The sequence below is a fragment of the Leucoraja erinacea genome, chromosome 12, assembly GCF_028641065.1.
Source record: "Leucoraja erinacea ecotype New England chromosome 12, Leri_hhj_1, whole genome shotgun sequence".
NCBI classification, from domain to species: Eukaryota; Metazoa; Chordata; class Chondrichthyes; order Rajiformes; family Rajidae; genus Leucoraja; species Leucoraja erinaceus.
In genome coordinates, this window is record NC_073388.1 from 56517 (window position 1) to 69979 (window position 13463).

At 49.9% G+C, this 13463-nt stretch overlaps 1 protein-coding gene across 11 annotated transcripts in view; it reads left to right on the plus strand.

The window, feature by feature from the left end:
• Positions 1-13463, plus strand: part of slc25a14 (solute carrier family 25 member 14) — a 57281-nt gene that overhangs the window by 14629 nt on the left and 29189 nt on the right. For all 11 annotated transcript variants that reach the window (XR_008724298.1, XR_008724300.1, XR_008724301.1 and 8 more), the window contains exon 5: positions 5301-5396. Coding sequence is in view for 7 of the 11 variants with exons in the window: in XM_055643413.1 (XP_055499388.1) it covers positions 5301-5396 (96 nt within the window). In the remaining 4 variants the exon portion in view is untranslated. The remainder of the gene's footprint in view (positions 1-5300; positions 5397-13463) is intronic.

Genomic DNA, 13463 nt, shown 5'->3' on the forward strand with positions numbered 1-13463 from the left:
GACAACATCTACTGACTCCTTTGTCTGTCCTGCTATTTACTTCTTCAAAGAATTTCAGCAAAGTTGTCAGGCAAGACCTCCCCTTCACATAGCCATGCTAACTTCCGCCTATTTTATCGTGAACTTCTTAAAAACTCTGTAACCTCATCCTTTATAATGGACTCTAGAATCTTACCAACCACCAAAGTCAGACGAATAGTTCCCACTATTCTGGTTTGCTCCCATCCTGTACAGTGGGGTAATATTGGCAATGTTCCAATCATCTTGACTCTAGCGATTCTTGAAATATCACTATGTATGCCTCCACAATCTCTAAAGCCACCCCTTTCAGAACCCCAGGGTGAAGTCCATTGGTCCAGGTGACATCCACCTTCAGCTCTTTCAGCTTCCCAACCACCTTCTCTCTTGCAATCGCCACTACACTAACTTCCACCCCCTGACTCTTCAATTTCAGGCACGTTGCTGGTGTCTTCCACTGTGAAGACTGATGCAAAAAAGTTATTCAACTGCTCTGCCATTTCTATAATCCCCATTATCACTTCTCCTGCATCATTCTCCAGCAGTCCAACATCCACTCTTGCCTCTTTCTTGATCTTTATATAACTGAAGAAACTCTTGCTATTCTATTTTATACTATTAGCTAGTGTACCTTCATATTTCCTCCCCATATTGCCTTTTAGTTACTTTTAGTTCTGATGATCTTTAATAGCTTCTCAATCGTCTGGGAATATGGGGAGAAAAGATGAAGTACATAGGTACAATACAATACCATTTATTTGTCATTTGAACCTCACATGAGGTTCAAACGAAATTTGGTTTCTGCAGTCATACAAGAAAAGAACCAAGACACACACCAACACAATTTACACAAACATCCATCACAGCGAATCTCCTCCTCACTGTGATGGAAGGCAAAGTCTTGTCTCTCCCCTGCTCTCCATTCTTCTCCTGATGTCAAAATCAAAGCCCCCGGCGGGCGCTAGCAAGACCGCGCCCATTTAAAGCCGCGCCGGGCGATGTAAGGCCCTGCTCCGGGTCTTGATGTTGGAGCCCCCGGCGGGCGCCAGCAAGTCCCATGGCCATTTAAAACCGCGCCGGGCGAAGTAAGGCCCCGCTCCAGGTAAGCTAGCTAAGAATATAAAGGAGGATAGTAAAAGCTTCTTTAGGTATGTGAAAAGGAAAAAAATAATTTAGACAAATGTGGGTCCCTTGAAGACAGAAGCAGGTGGATTTATTATGACGAATAATAAATAGACGAATTGAACAGGTACTTTGGTTCTGTCTTCACTAAGGAAGACAAACAATCCCCCAGATGTACTAGGGGACAGGTACTTACATGTGAAGAAAGCGAATGGCATGTTGGCCTTCATAACAAGACGAGTTGAGTATAGGAGCAAAGAGGGCCTTCTGCAGTTGTCCAGGGCCCTAGTGAGACCACACTTGGGGAATTGTTTGCAGTTTTGGTCTCCTAATTCGAGGAAGGACATCCTTGCTATTGAGGGAGTGTTCATCAGGTTAATTCCCGGGATGGTGGGACTGTCACATGTTAATAGAGTGGAGTGGCTGGGCTTATATACTCTGGAATTTAGAAGGATGAGAGGGTTTCTTATAGAAACATAAAAAATTATTAAGGGATTGGATGCAGGAAACATGTTTGTGATGTTGGAGGAGTCCAGAACCAGGGGGCCGCAGTTTAAGATTAAGGGGTAGGCCATTTAGAACTGAGATGAGGAAAAACATTTTCACCCAGAGTGTTGTGAATTTGTGGAATTCTCTGCCACAGAAGGCAATGGAGGCGGATTCACTGGATTCATTCAAAAGAGAGTTATATAGAGCTCTTATGGCTGGTGGAATCAAGGGATATGGGGAGAAGGCAGGATTGTGGATGATCAGCCATGATCACATTGAATAGCGGCTCGAAGGTCCCAATGGCCTACTCCTGCACCTACTGTCTATGTAATCTTTGCAATGTTATACGCATTCCTCCCTGTGATTGTGTGGGTTTCCCCCAGTTCTGCATTCATGCTACAGCCCAAAGATGTGTGGATTGGTGGGTTTTATTGGCTCTGGTGTGTGGGTGAGGGGTAGAAACTGGGGGAGTTGATGGGAATGTGGGGAGAATAAATTGGGATCAATGTAGGATTCATGTAAATGGATGATTGATGGTATAAAACGAGATGGGCTGTATCCTCTGATTATGTGGCCTCTCAACTCCCACAAGGATGCTTATCAGCACCTTCCTTTAGATATGCAGTATCCTCTCTGCAATCACTGGGCTCCAGGTCCAATTATTCCCCCAGTATTTTGCTAAAGTTCTTTCAACAGTATAAAAGTTTTGTCTACTTTCTTTCCCCATTTCATCCAGTTTGTGTGGAGCATGTAGATGTCAGGGGTGAGGGAGGTGGGTAGTGGAGTTACTGGGGTAAAGAGGTGGGTGTGGAGTTACAGGGGTGAGAGAGGTGGATGTGGAGTTCCAGGGGTAAGGAGGTGGGCAGTGGAGTTACTGGGGTGAGGGGGGTAGTGGAGTTACAGGGGTAAAGAGGTGGGTAGTGGAGTTACTGGGGTAAAGAGGTGGGTGTGGAGTTCCAGGGGTAAAGAGGTGGGTAGTGGAGTTACAGGGGTGAGGGGGGGGGGTGTGGGAGTTACTGGGGTGAGGGGGGTGGGTGTGGAGTTACTGGGGTGAGGGGGGTGGGTGTGGAGTTACTGGGGTAAAGAAAGAGGTGGGTAGTGGAGTTACTGGGGTAAAGAGGTGGGTGTGGAGTTACTGGGGTAAAGGGGGGGGTGTGGAGTTAGAGGGGTAAAGAGGTGGGTAGTGGAGTTACTGGGGTGAGGGGGGTGGGTATGGAGTTACTGGGGTGAGGGGGGTGGGTGTGGAGTTACAGGGGTAAAGAGGTGGGTAGTGGAGTTACAGGGGTGAGGGGGGTGGGTGTGGAGTTACTGGGGTAAAGAGGTGCTGAAATATTGGCTTCCCTGAGTTCCTCTTTCACTGTCTTGATTGACTGGGTGCGGAGAAAGCTGAACTGCAGTGTAGTTTCACGGAGAGATATTGGTTTCCTTGTAATGAAGGCCAGTGGCTCTGGTGTAGGTCTGGGGGGACTGTGGAAGCTGTAGAAATATCTAACTGCTGATGCTGGCTAATTCACAAAAGAACACTGCTAGAGTAACTCAGCAGGTCAGACAGCATCTCTGGAGAACATGGATAGGTGACGACAAATTTATTTTACTTGTTTAAGAAAGAACTGCAGATGTTGGAAAAATCAAAGGTAGACAAAAATGCTGGTGAAACTCAGCGGGTGAGGCAGCATCTTAGGAGCGAAGGAATAGGCAACGTTTTGGGTTGAGACCCTTCTTCGGACTCATTTATTTTACCTGGTAGTTTGTGGATGATCGGAGGTGTGGGTGTACTGATTGTGGATGATCACATGAATGGCGGTGCTGGCTCGAAGAGCCGAATGGCCTACTCCTGCACCTATTGTCTATTGGCTGTACATAGGATGATGTTATCCCTTGAATTTGGAATGGTGACAATTTTCTATTGTTTAGTAAATACCACAGATAATAGTGGGGCATCTATTGCCCAGCATGACACCTCCAGGGTGTAGATCATCATCAAGGCTAACACTGAAAGAAGGTTGACCTGTTGGTGGTGTTCAGATAAAACTCTTGCTTTCTAGGGCATGCAAATCCTGTGAAAGATCTGCTGTGCTCTGTTGCTATAGTAAACGTCCACTTATTTTACGCACAACACTATGAGGCAGGAGCTGGGGCAAGAAGATTGGCCAAGTCTACATCTGTCATGGGCATGTTTAGAGGCTATCTAGTCAGAACGGGACACCCTGGGGAGAGGGGAAACCCGGGTTCCGTCCACACACTTGCTCAGATTGAATTCCACCTGCCATTCCTCTGCACATTTGGGTAGCTGATCCGTATCCTGCAGTATACTTTGACAGCCTCCCTCAGTCTGCAACTCAGGCAATCTAGACGTCATCTGCAAACTTACAGACCAATCCATCAGTGTTTGCTGATGTTGTCTGCTTGAATTTCTGTCAATCTTTTGGGAAGGTCCTTCATGGTGGGTTGATCTAGATTAATGCATGTTAGGAGACCTGGTCCATTAGGATGGCCATGAATGGTGGGGGGGTGTTATTCTGTATGGGGGCCTGTAATCAGTGGTGTTTGTGATGTATACAAATTATTTGGACTAAAACGTAGATGAGCTTAATCAGAAGTTTGCAAACAACACAAAAACGGGCAGAGTTATGGATAGAAAGTAGACCACTACAGACCAGGAACAGGTTCTGCAACCCACAATGACTTTGATGACCATGATGCCAAATGTTAAATTAATCTCAGCCACATCTATCCATTCTGTGTATATTCATGTTCCTATCTAAAAGCTTCTCCACTGTTGTCAAATCGTTCACATTTCCACCCTTAGAAAAAGGTTCTGGCTGGCAACCTTATCTGTTTTTCTTATAATTTTATATACTTCTATCATCTTCCCTCAACCTCTGTGCTCTAGAGAAAACATTGCAAACCTCTCCAGCTGGCTAATATCCTCTATGCCCCTTCCAAAGCCTCCACATCCTTCCTAGAATGTGTTGACCAGAACTACAGACAAAGTGTGCAATCAACATTCTCTCCAGTTTAGTTTATTGTCATGTGTACTGAGGTTCAGTGAAAACCTTTTGTTGTGTGCTCTCGAGTCTGTGCAATGAGTATACATGATTACAACCAAGCCGTCCACAGCATACAGACACAGGATAAAGGGAATAACATTTAGGGCAAGGTAAAGTCCGATTAAAGATAGGTCCGGGGTCTCCAATGAGGTAGATGGTAGGTCAAGACTGCTCTCTAGTCGATAATAGGATGGTTAAGTTCCTGATAACAGCCGGGGAGAAACTGTCCCTGAATCTGGAGGTATGCGTTTTCACACTTCTGCACTTCTTGCCTGATTTCCTTCAAATAAGGCTGAGCCTTATTCCCCCCTTTCCCTGTATTTGGGTCCGATTATCATCTTGGGAACATGTTTAGGAAAAACGCGATGAATAATTTGGAAAGCTGTTACACGGTGTATGAGACGTCTGATGAAGCAAAGTATCCCATAAACCTTTTACACTGTTTAATCCACACTGTCTCTTTCAGAAATCTTAAACTTCATATTCAGAGGGATATTATAATATATAGTTGGTGAATTGATTATATTTAAGAATTAAACTATTGCAAACAACCCCTAATTCCAATGCTTTCCTCGTTTAAAGAAATATTGATGGATTTTTTTTGTTTGACCTCTTTTTCAGATTCGGATGCAAGCTCAAAGTGGGCTTTGTCAGGGAAGCATGATTGGTAATTTTATTAATATCTACCAGCAAGAAGGTACCAGAGGCTTGTGGAGAGTAAGTATTCAGTGGTCATAATACTAGAATCCTTCTGAAACATGAGATGCTCTTCCTCCACCCCTTCTTCCGGTTCCAGTCACCATCTGTGTGACAACATTCCCTCCTCAGATCCTCCCCGAGCCTCGTCACTTGAACCTGTCCTATTGTTTTGGACACCCTTACTAAGAGAAAAATATTTGTAATTATCTGCCCCTTCTGTCCCCTCGTACACAACTCTGTGAAGTTGTCTCCCAATACAAGCAGAATAAACCCATCCCATGCATTCTCGCCTTTTTACCAATCTCTCCATATTGACCCAAATCCTGGTAGATTTCCACTGCAGGAGTAACTCAGCAGGACAGGCAGCATCTCTGAAGAAAAGGAATGGGTGGCATTCGGGTCGAGAGCCTTCTTCAGACTTGTTAGTGTAATGTCTCCAATCATACGAGTAGGCAGGCAGATAACAGCCAGGGAATCCAGTGATCTTATGGTGTTGAAATCCCACAGGACTACCTCGTTTAGTGCTCAGGACGTATTTCCGAAACGCAAGCGTGAATCACTGCTAAAAGTGGGCTGTCGTGGCTTTCTGCTCATTGGCGGCACTGCCTTGCAAATGGCTTGCTGGACCACTGCTGTGGTGGAAAGTAGGTGTCAAGCCCTGCTCTTCTGTTGCTGCTTGTTGCTCTGTGGGTGTTCTGGGCACTGGTGTGGGTGTTCTGGACACTGGTGTGGGTGTTCTGGACACTGGCGTGTGTGTGTATTCTGGACACTGGCGTGGGTGTTCCGGGCACTGGTGTGTGTGTGTTCTGGACACTGGTGTGTGTGTGTTCTGGACACGTGTGTGTGTGTGTGTTCTGGACACTGGTGTGTGTGTGTTCTGGACACTGGTGTGTGTGTGTTCTGGACACTGGTGTGTGTGTTCTGGACACTGGTGTGGACACTGGTGTGTGTGTGTTCTGGACACTGGTGTGTGTGTGTTCTGGGCACTGGTGTGTGTGTGTTTTGGACACGTGTGTGTGTGTTCTGGACACTGGTGTGTGTGTGTTCTGGACACTGGTGTGTGTGTGTTCTGGACACTGGTGTGTGTGTTCTGGACACTGGTGTGTGTGTTCTGGACACTGGTGTGGACACTGGCGTGTGTGTGTTCTGGGCACTGGTGTGGGTGTTCTGGGCACTGGTGTGTGGGCACTGGTGTGTGTGTGTGTGTGGTTGTGGGGACACTGGTGTGTGTGTTCTGGACTGGTGTGGTGGGCACTGTGTGTGTGTGTGGGTGGACACTGGTGTGTGTGTGTGTTCTGGGCACTGGTGTGGGGTGTTCTGGGCACTGGTGTGTGGGCACTGGTGTGTGGGTATTCTGGACACTGGTGTGTGGGTGTTCTGGACACTGGTGTGTGGGTGTTCTGGGCACTGGTGTGTGGACACTGGTGTGTGGACACTGGTGTGTGGGTGTTCTGGACACTGGTGTGTGGGTGTTCTGGGCACTGGTGTGTGGACACTGGTGTGAGGACACTGGTGTGTGGGCACTAGTGTGTGGGTGTTCTGGGCACTGGTGTGTGGGTGTTCTGGGCACTGCTCTGGTCGTTGCTCTGGGTGTTATGGGCGTTGCTCAGCTCCAAGACGTGGGGCATTGTGTGGCCTTTTTTATATTTCAAAATATACTTTATTCCAGAAATAAAAAAATACAATACATGATCCTTACAAAACTCCATCTGACGTTCTCGGAGGCTACACATACATTCAATACTGTTTTCACAAATACACAATTTTACCCCCACCCTTGCCACTCGTGTGGCACACTGACGTGGAATCCCTTCCCTTATTTTGAGGAGCGTCTCCACCATACAGTGCCCTCCATGTCCAGCAGCGGAAGGACCCTAGACTGTGGTCCTCCCCCACCGAGCCTTGGCGTTGGCTGCACCGAGCTTCAGTGCGTCCCTCAGCACATACTCCTGCAGTCTGCAGCGGGCCAGTCGGCAACATTCCCTGATGGACATCTCGCTACGCTGGGTGATGAACAAAGCTAGGGCAGACCACAGAGCATCTTTCACCGAGTTGATGACCTTCCAGCAGCACTCAATGTCCGTCGCTGAATGCATCCCTGGGAACAGTCCGTAAATCATAGAGTCCTCTGTGACGGAGCTGTTCGGGATGAATCGTGACAGGGACCCTTGTAAACCTCTCCAGACTCTTTTTGCGAATCCGCACTCTGCAAAGTGGTGGGCAACCGTCTCCTCTACAAAGCAGCCGTCCCGAGAGCAGCGTGCGCTGGTAGTAAGGTTCCGACGGTGCAGGAAGGATGTGACTGGGAGGGCTCCCCTCACCGCCAGCCAAACCAGGTCTTGGTGCTTGTTGGTGAGTTCTGGCGATGAGGCATTTTGCCAGACAAGCTGGGCAGTCTGGTCTGGGAACCACGTCACAGGATCCATAGAGTCCTTTCCCTGCAGTGCCTGCAGGACGTTCCGTGCTGACATCTGCCCGATGGACCTGTGGTCAAAGGTGTTGGTCCGGAAGAACCTTTCCTCAAACGACAGATGGGGCGGCAATGTCCAGCTGACTGGCGCATTGCGTGGCATCTGCGCCAGGCCCATCCTTCGCAACACCGGGGACAGGTAGAACCTCAGCAGGTAATGACACTTGGTGCCCACGTGCCTTGGCTCTGCGCTCCACCTGATGCAGCCACACACGAAGGTGGCCATCAGGGTGAGGGCGGCGTTGGGCATTCTTTTACGCCTATAAACGTCTGTTGTCGGCACTGCCGGATCGTCCAGCCGCATCAATGATGCAGTTGAAGTCACCGGCCAGAGCGAGCTGCTGGGATGTGGCCAGTAGCACTGGGAGCTGCTGGAGAACGGCCAGCCGCTCGCTCCACACGGGTGGGGCATACACATTAATCAGCCGGAGCGGAGAACCACAGTACATAACATCCACCATGAGTAGACGCCTCCCAACCACCTCCCTGACCACTGTGATGGCGAAGTTCCCTCCCTGCAGCAAGATCCCCAGGACGGAAGCAAGACAGTCATTGCCCCCCCGACCACACCGACAGTCCGTGGGGCCACCAGCGCGAGCACTTCCGATAGCAGCGGAGGTGTGGCAACCCGCACTACTGGAGAAAAGTCACATCTGCCTTGATCTTAGCCAGGTGCTGCAGGGCATTAACACATCGCGCAGTTCTTCACAGTGCACACATTTAATGATGCCAGTTTTAGCTCCATTGTCCTTTAGAGTCACTGACCGACATCTTGTCCCCAAATGCCCACCGCTTTGGTGAATTGCAGCACCGTTTCGGGGCTCAGGTACTGGGTGCCGGTATCCTCAAGGAGAGGGGTTTCCTGTGGAGTAGCCGGAGTTGTCGTTAGAGGGACCCTCCTTGTTCCACCGTCTTCTGGATGCACCGCCCTCTCCGTCTCCTGTAGCTGGGTTACAGTGGCTGATTCCGTGCTCCTGGTCTCCTGGAGCTGGGGGACAACAGGCCGCTGCACTGCTCCCGGTCTCCTGGAGCTGGGACCCATTGGCTGCTGCACTGCTCCCGGTCTCCTGGAGCTGGGGCCCATTGGCTGCTGCACTGCTCCCGGTCTCCCGGAGCTGGAGCCCATTGGCTGCTGCACTGTTCCCGGTCTCCCGGAGCTGGAGCCCATTGGCCGCTGCACTGCTCCCGGTCTCCCGGAGCTGGGGCCCATTGGCTGCTGCACTGCTCCCGGTCTCCTGGAGCTGGGGCCCATTGGCTGCTGCACTGCTCCCGGTCTCCTGGAGCTGGGGCCCATTGGCTGCTGCACTGCTCCCGGTCTCCTGGAGCTGGGACCCATTGGCTGCTGCACTGCTCCCGATCTCCTGGAGCTGGTGCCCATTGGCTGCTGCACTGCTCCCGATCTCCCGGAGCTGGGGCCCATTGGCTGCTGCACTGCTCCCGGTCTCCTGGAGCTGGGGGACAACAGGCCACTGCACTGCTCCCGATCTCCCGGAGCTGGTGCCCATTGGCCACTGCACTGCTCCCGGTCTCCCGGAGCTGGAGCCCATTGGCCGCTGCACTGTTCCCGGTCCTGCAGGACAACAAGCGAGCCCTTTCCCTTTCCGATCTCCTCTCCTGTTTTCTTCCTCTGCCTCCATCGTCGGGTCCTCGATGTTGCCTCATCCTCCGATGAGGAGAGGTTGCTAGCGTCTGTCTGGGAAAGAACCCTTCTTCGACTTTCCCGTCCCTTCCGGCCTTGGCTCTTTGGGCAGAACCCTCCGGTGTTTCTTCCTGTTCACTACCTGCCATTCCCCCTGCTGTTCCCCCTCTTCCATCGACTCTCTCCCCTGGACAGGGCGCTGGGGGTCTCTGTCTGGCAATTGGGGGCTAGAGGTGGTCGGGCTGTCTTCATCCCGGTTCTCCCTTTCTGCTGAGGCCATGGCAGTGGTGGGAGGTGTCTCACCCACCCTGGGGGTGCTGGCAACAGCCCCTCTTATTGCTTGTGATTAGATGCAGGCTCATTTAGGGCAAGCCCTATAGAGGTAGCCTGCCTCCACGCACAGGCTGCAGTTCTTGCTGACTTGGCAATCCTTTGTCTCGTGGCCCTCCAGCTTGCAGTTCTTGCAGACAACTGCACTGCATTGGGCCATCACATGCCCAGGCTTGTTGCATTTCCTGCACAGCCTGGGTTGCCCCGCATAGCTCGTGTACCCTAGCTTCCCTCCGATAGCGAACACCGAGGGAGGGTGGATGATGGCTCCCTTCTCGTTCACCCTCAGCTTCACCTTCACTTGCCATATGCTCGTCCAGATCCTGAACAGGTCCTTCACGTCCACACAGTCCCCTGCTTCCTCGACATGACGAGCAAGGAAGGTGAGGACATCCATTACGGGCACATGTGGGTTGAACATGTGCACCGTGACCGTTTTTTCCTTCTGTGTGGAGGGGATGAAGAGCGGCTGCACTTTCAGCAGCGACAACGGTGCTTCATTCAAAAGTAACCCCACTTTTTAAGAAGGGAGGGAGAGAGAAAATGGGGAATTACAGACCAGTTAGTCTAACATCGGTAGTGGGGAAACTGCTAGAGTCAGTTATTAAAGATGGGATAGCAGCACATTTGGAAAGTGGTGAAATCATTGGACAAAGTCAGCATGGATTTACGAAAGGTAAATCATGTCTGACGAATCTTATAGAATTTTTCGAGGATGTAACTAGTAGCGTGGATAGGGGAGAACCAGTGGATGTGGTGTATCTGGACTTCCAGAAGGCTTTCGACAAGGTCCCACATAAGAGATTAGTATACAAACTTAAAGCACAAGGCATTGGGGGTTCAGTATTGATGCGGATAGAGAACTGGCTGGCAAACAGGAAGCAAAGAGTAGGAGTAAACGGGTCCTTTTCACAATGGCAGGCAGTGACTAGTGGGGTACCCCAAGGCTCAGTACTGGGACCCCAGCTATTTATAATATATATTAATGATCTGGATGAGGGAATTGAAGGCAATATCTCCAAGTTTGCGGATGACACTAAGCTGGGGGCAGTGTTAGCTGTGAGGAGGATGCTAGGAGACTGCAAGGTGACTTGGATAGGCTGGGTGAGTGGGCAAATGTTTGGCAGATGCAGTATAATGTGGATAAATGTGAGGTTATCCATTTTGGTGGCAAAAACAAGAAAGCAGACTATTATCTAAATGGTGGCCGATTGGGAAAGGGGGAGATGCAGCGAGACCTGGGTGTCATGGTACACCAGTCATTGAAGGTAGGCATGCAGGTGCAGCAGGCAGTAAAGAAAGCGAATGGTATGTTAGCTTTCATTGCAAAAGGATTTGAGTATAGGAGCAGGGAGGTTCTACTGCAGTTGTACAGGGTCTTGGTGAGACCACACCTGGAGTATTGCGTACAGTTTTGGTCTCCAAATCTGAGGAAGGACATTATTGCCATAGAGGGAGTGCAGAGACGGTTCACCAGACTGATTCCTGGGATGTCAGGACTGTCTTATGAAGAAAGACTGGATAGACTTGGTTTATACCCTCTAGAATTTAGAAGATTGAGAGGGGATCTTATAGAAACTTACAAAATTCTTAGGGGGTTGGACAGGCTAGATGCAGGAAGATTGTTCCCGATGTTGGGGAAGTCCAGGACAAGGGGTCACAGCTTAAGGATAAGGGGGAAATCCTTTAAAACCGAGATGAGAAGAACTTTTTTCACACAGAGAGTGGTGAATCTCTGGAACTCTCTGCCACAGAGGGTAGTGGAGGCCAGTTCATTGGCTATATTTAAGAGGGAGTTAGATGTGGCCCTTGTGGCTAAGGGGATCAGGGGGTATGGAGAGAAGGCAGGTACGGGATACTGAGTTGGATGATCAGCCATGATCATATTGAATGGCGGTGCAGGCTCGAAGGGCCGAATGGCCTACTCCTGCACCTAATTTCTATGTTTCTATTCCCCTTCTCCCAGAAGTCTTCCATCAACTTCTGCCATCCCGTCGGATACTTGAAGGTAATGTCAATGTATCCATTACCCGGGAAGTCCTGGAGGCAGAAGATGTCCTTGGACTTGAATTTGCAGGCCTCTAGCAAGACTTTCCTTACGAACAGGTCCCGTGAGAAGGGAGTCCCCTTGCTGAGGTCCTTCACACTGACTCTCAGGGTATTGTGGATACCCTGTCCTCCCGCTCCAGTTGGTGCTGCCATTGTGACTGGATGAGGTGTTAGGATGGTTACCCAACCAGCATGGATCCACCCAACCACATGAAGCCAGCAATTGACAGACCCCTTGACACCAACGTGACCTCCAAATTCGATCCATGATCCACGGCCCTTGTCCCGGAAGGACCACCAGAACTGTTCTGATAAGATCAGACGGTCTCTTTTACTCGCTGCCTTTTTGATCACGGTCTCTCCCTTGCCAGGTAAGGCTATACAGATTATTCAATACAGTCAACATACATTGCTCAAATTTCACAAATTTACCCCCCACCCGTGCCACTCATGTGGCCCACTGGCGTGGGATTCCTTCCCTTATTTTGAGGGGCGTCTCCACCACACCCTGCCCCCCATATCCAGCAGCAGAAGGAACGTATGACTGGGTATAACAAAGGATCTTGGCCAAAAGTCCCTCCCTGCTGTCTCCTTCCCCTTTTTGTTTGTCTCACCTATTCGCAGCCCACACATTTCTCCATGCCACAGAGTTTGTTGGTGGTGACTGACATACATATCAGACGCGATGAGTAAGTGCAGGTGAGGTGCAATTTTGGTCGTGGTTAGCGAGGAAGGTTATTTACGGTACAGCAGATAGTGATCAGCGGGAATGTTGAACAGATTGATTGGAAATGCAATTTAATCCCATCAGATAGAATGAGATGCATTTTGGGAATAAGGGTAAGACGTACATAATAAATGATAGAACCATCGGAAGTGTTGAACAAAGGAACATTGACGTATGTTCACAGATGCCTGAAAGTGGTGGGTCAAGAGGATGAAGTCATATGGGATGCTTGCCTTCACTGGCCGAGGCATCAGATATAACAGCAGGGTTGGCATGGTGCAACGTTAACAACGTTGGTTCGGCCACACTTGGAGTATTGTGTGGAGCTGTGGGCACCACACTATAGGAAGGGTGTCATTGCACTAGAGATGATGCAGAGGACATTCATCGGTGTTGCCTAGATCAAAGCATTTCAGCTCTGAGGAGACTGGATAGGCTGTATGTATTTTCCCTGGAGTGGAAGAGGCAGATATCTACCCGGTGCTGTAAGACTCTGCCTCTAGCTGAATGACTCCCAAAGGGACAATTTCTTGAGCCATGGAAGAGCCTCAGTGGGGAGTGGCCCTCACACTACATTCCTGGAACAGCAGTGCGGAACAAAATGGGGAAGGGAGGGATTGATTTTGGCTACAAGGGTGCAGCCTGAGCAAATATATTTGCTATATGCCTGTGAGGAACAGGTTTGGACAGCAGGAACAAGAGAGCTATACCAAAATGGTGCAAATCCCACTAACCCTTGTGTATCTGACCTGCTCTATACCACCCAGCACCCAGACTATCCTTGCTCCAGGGCTATCATGTCATCGCACAGTCTGGCATCACGAGGGGGGGGGGAGTGTCAATCACGATGGTGCAAATCACGAGGGGGGG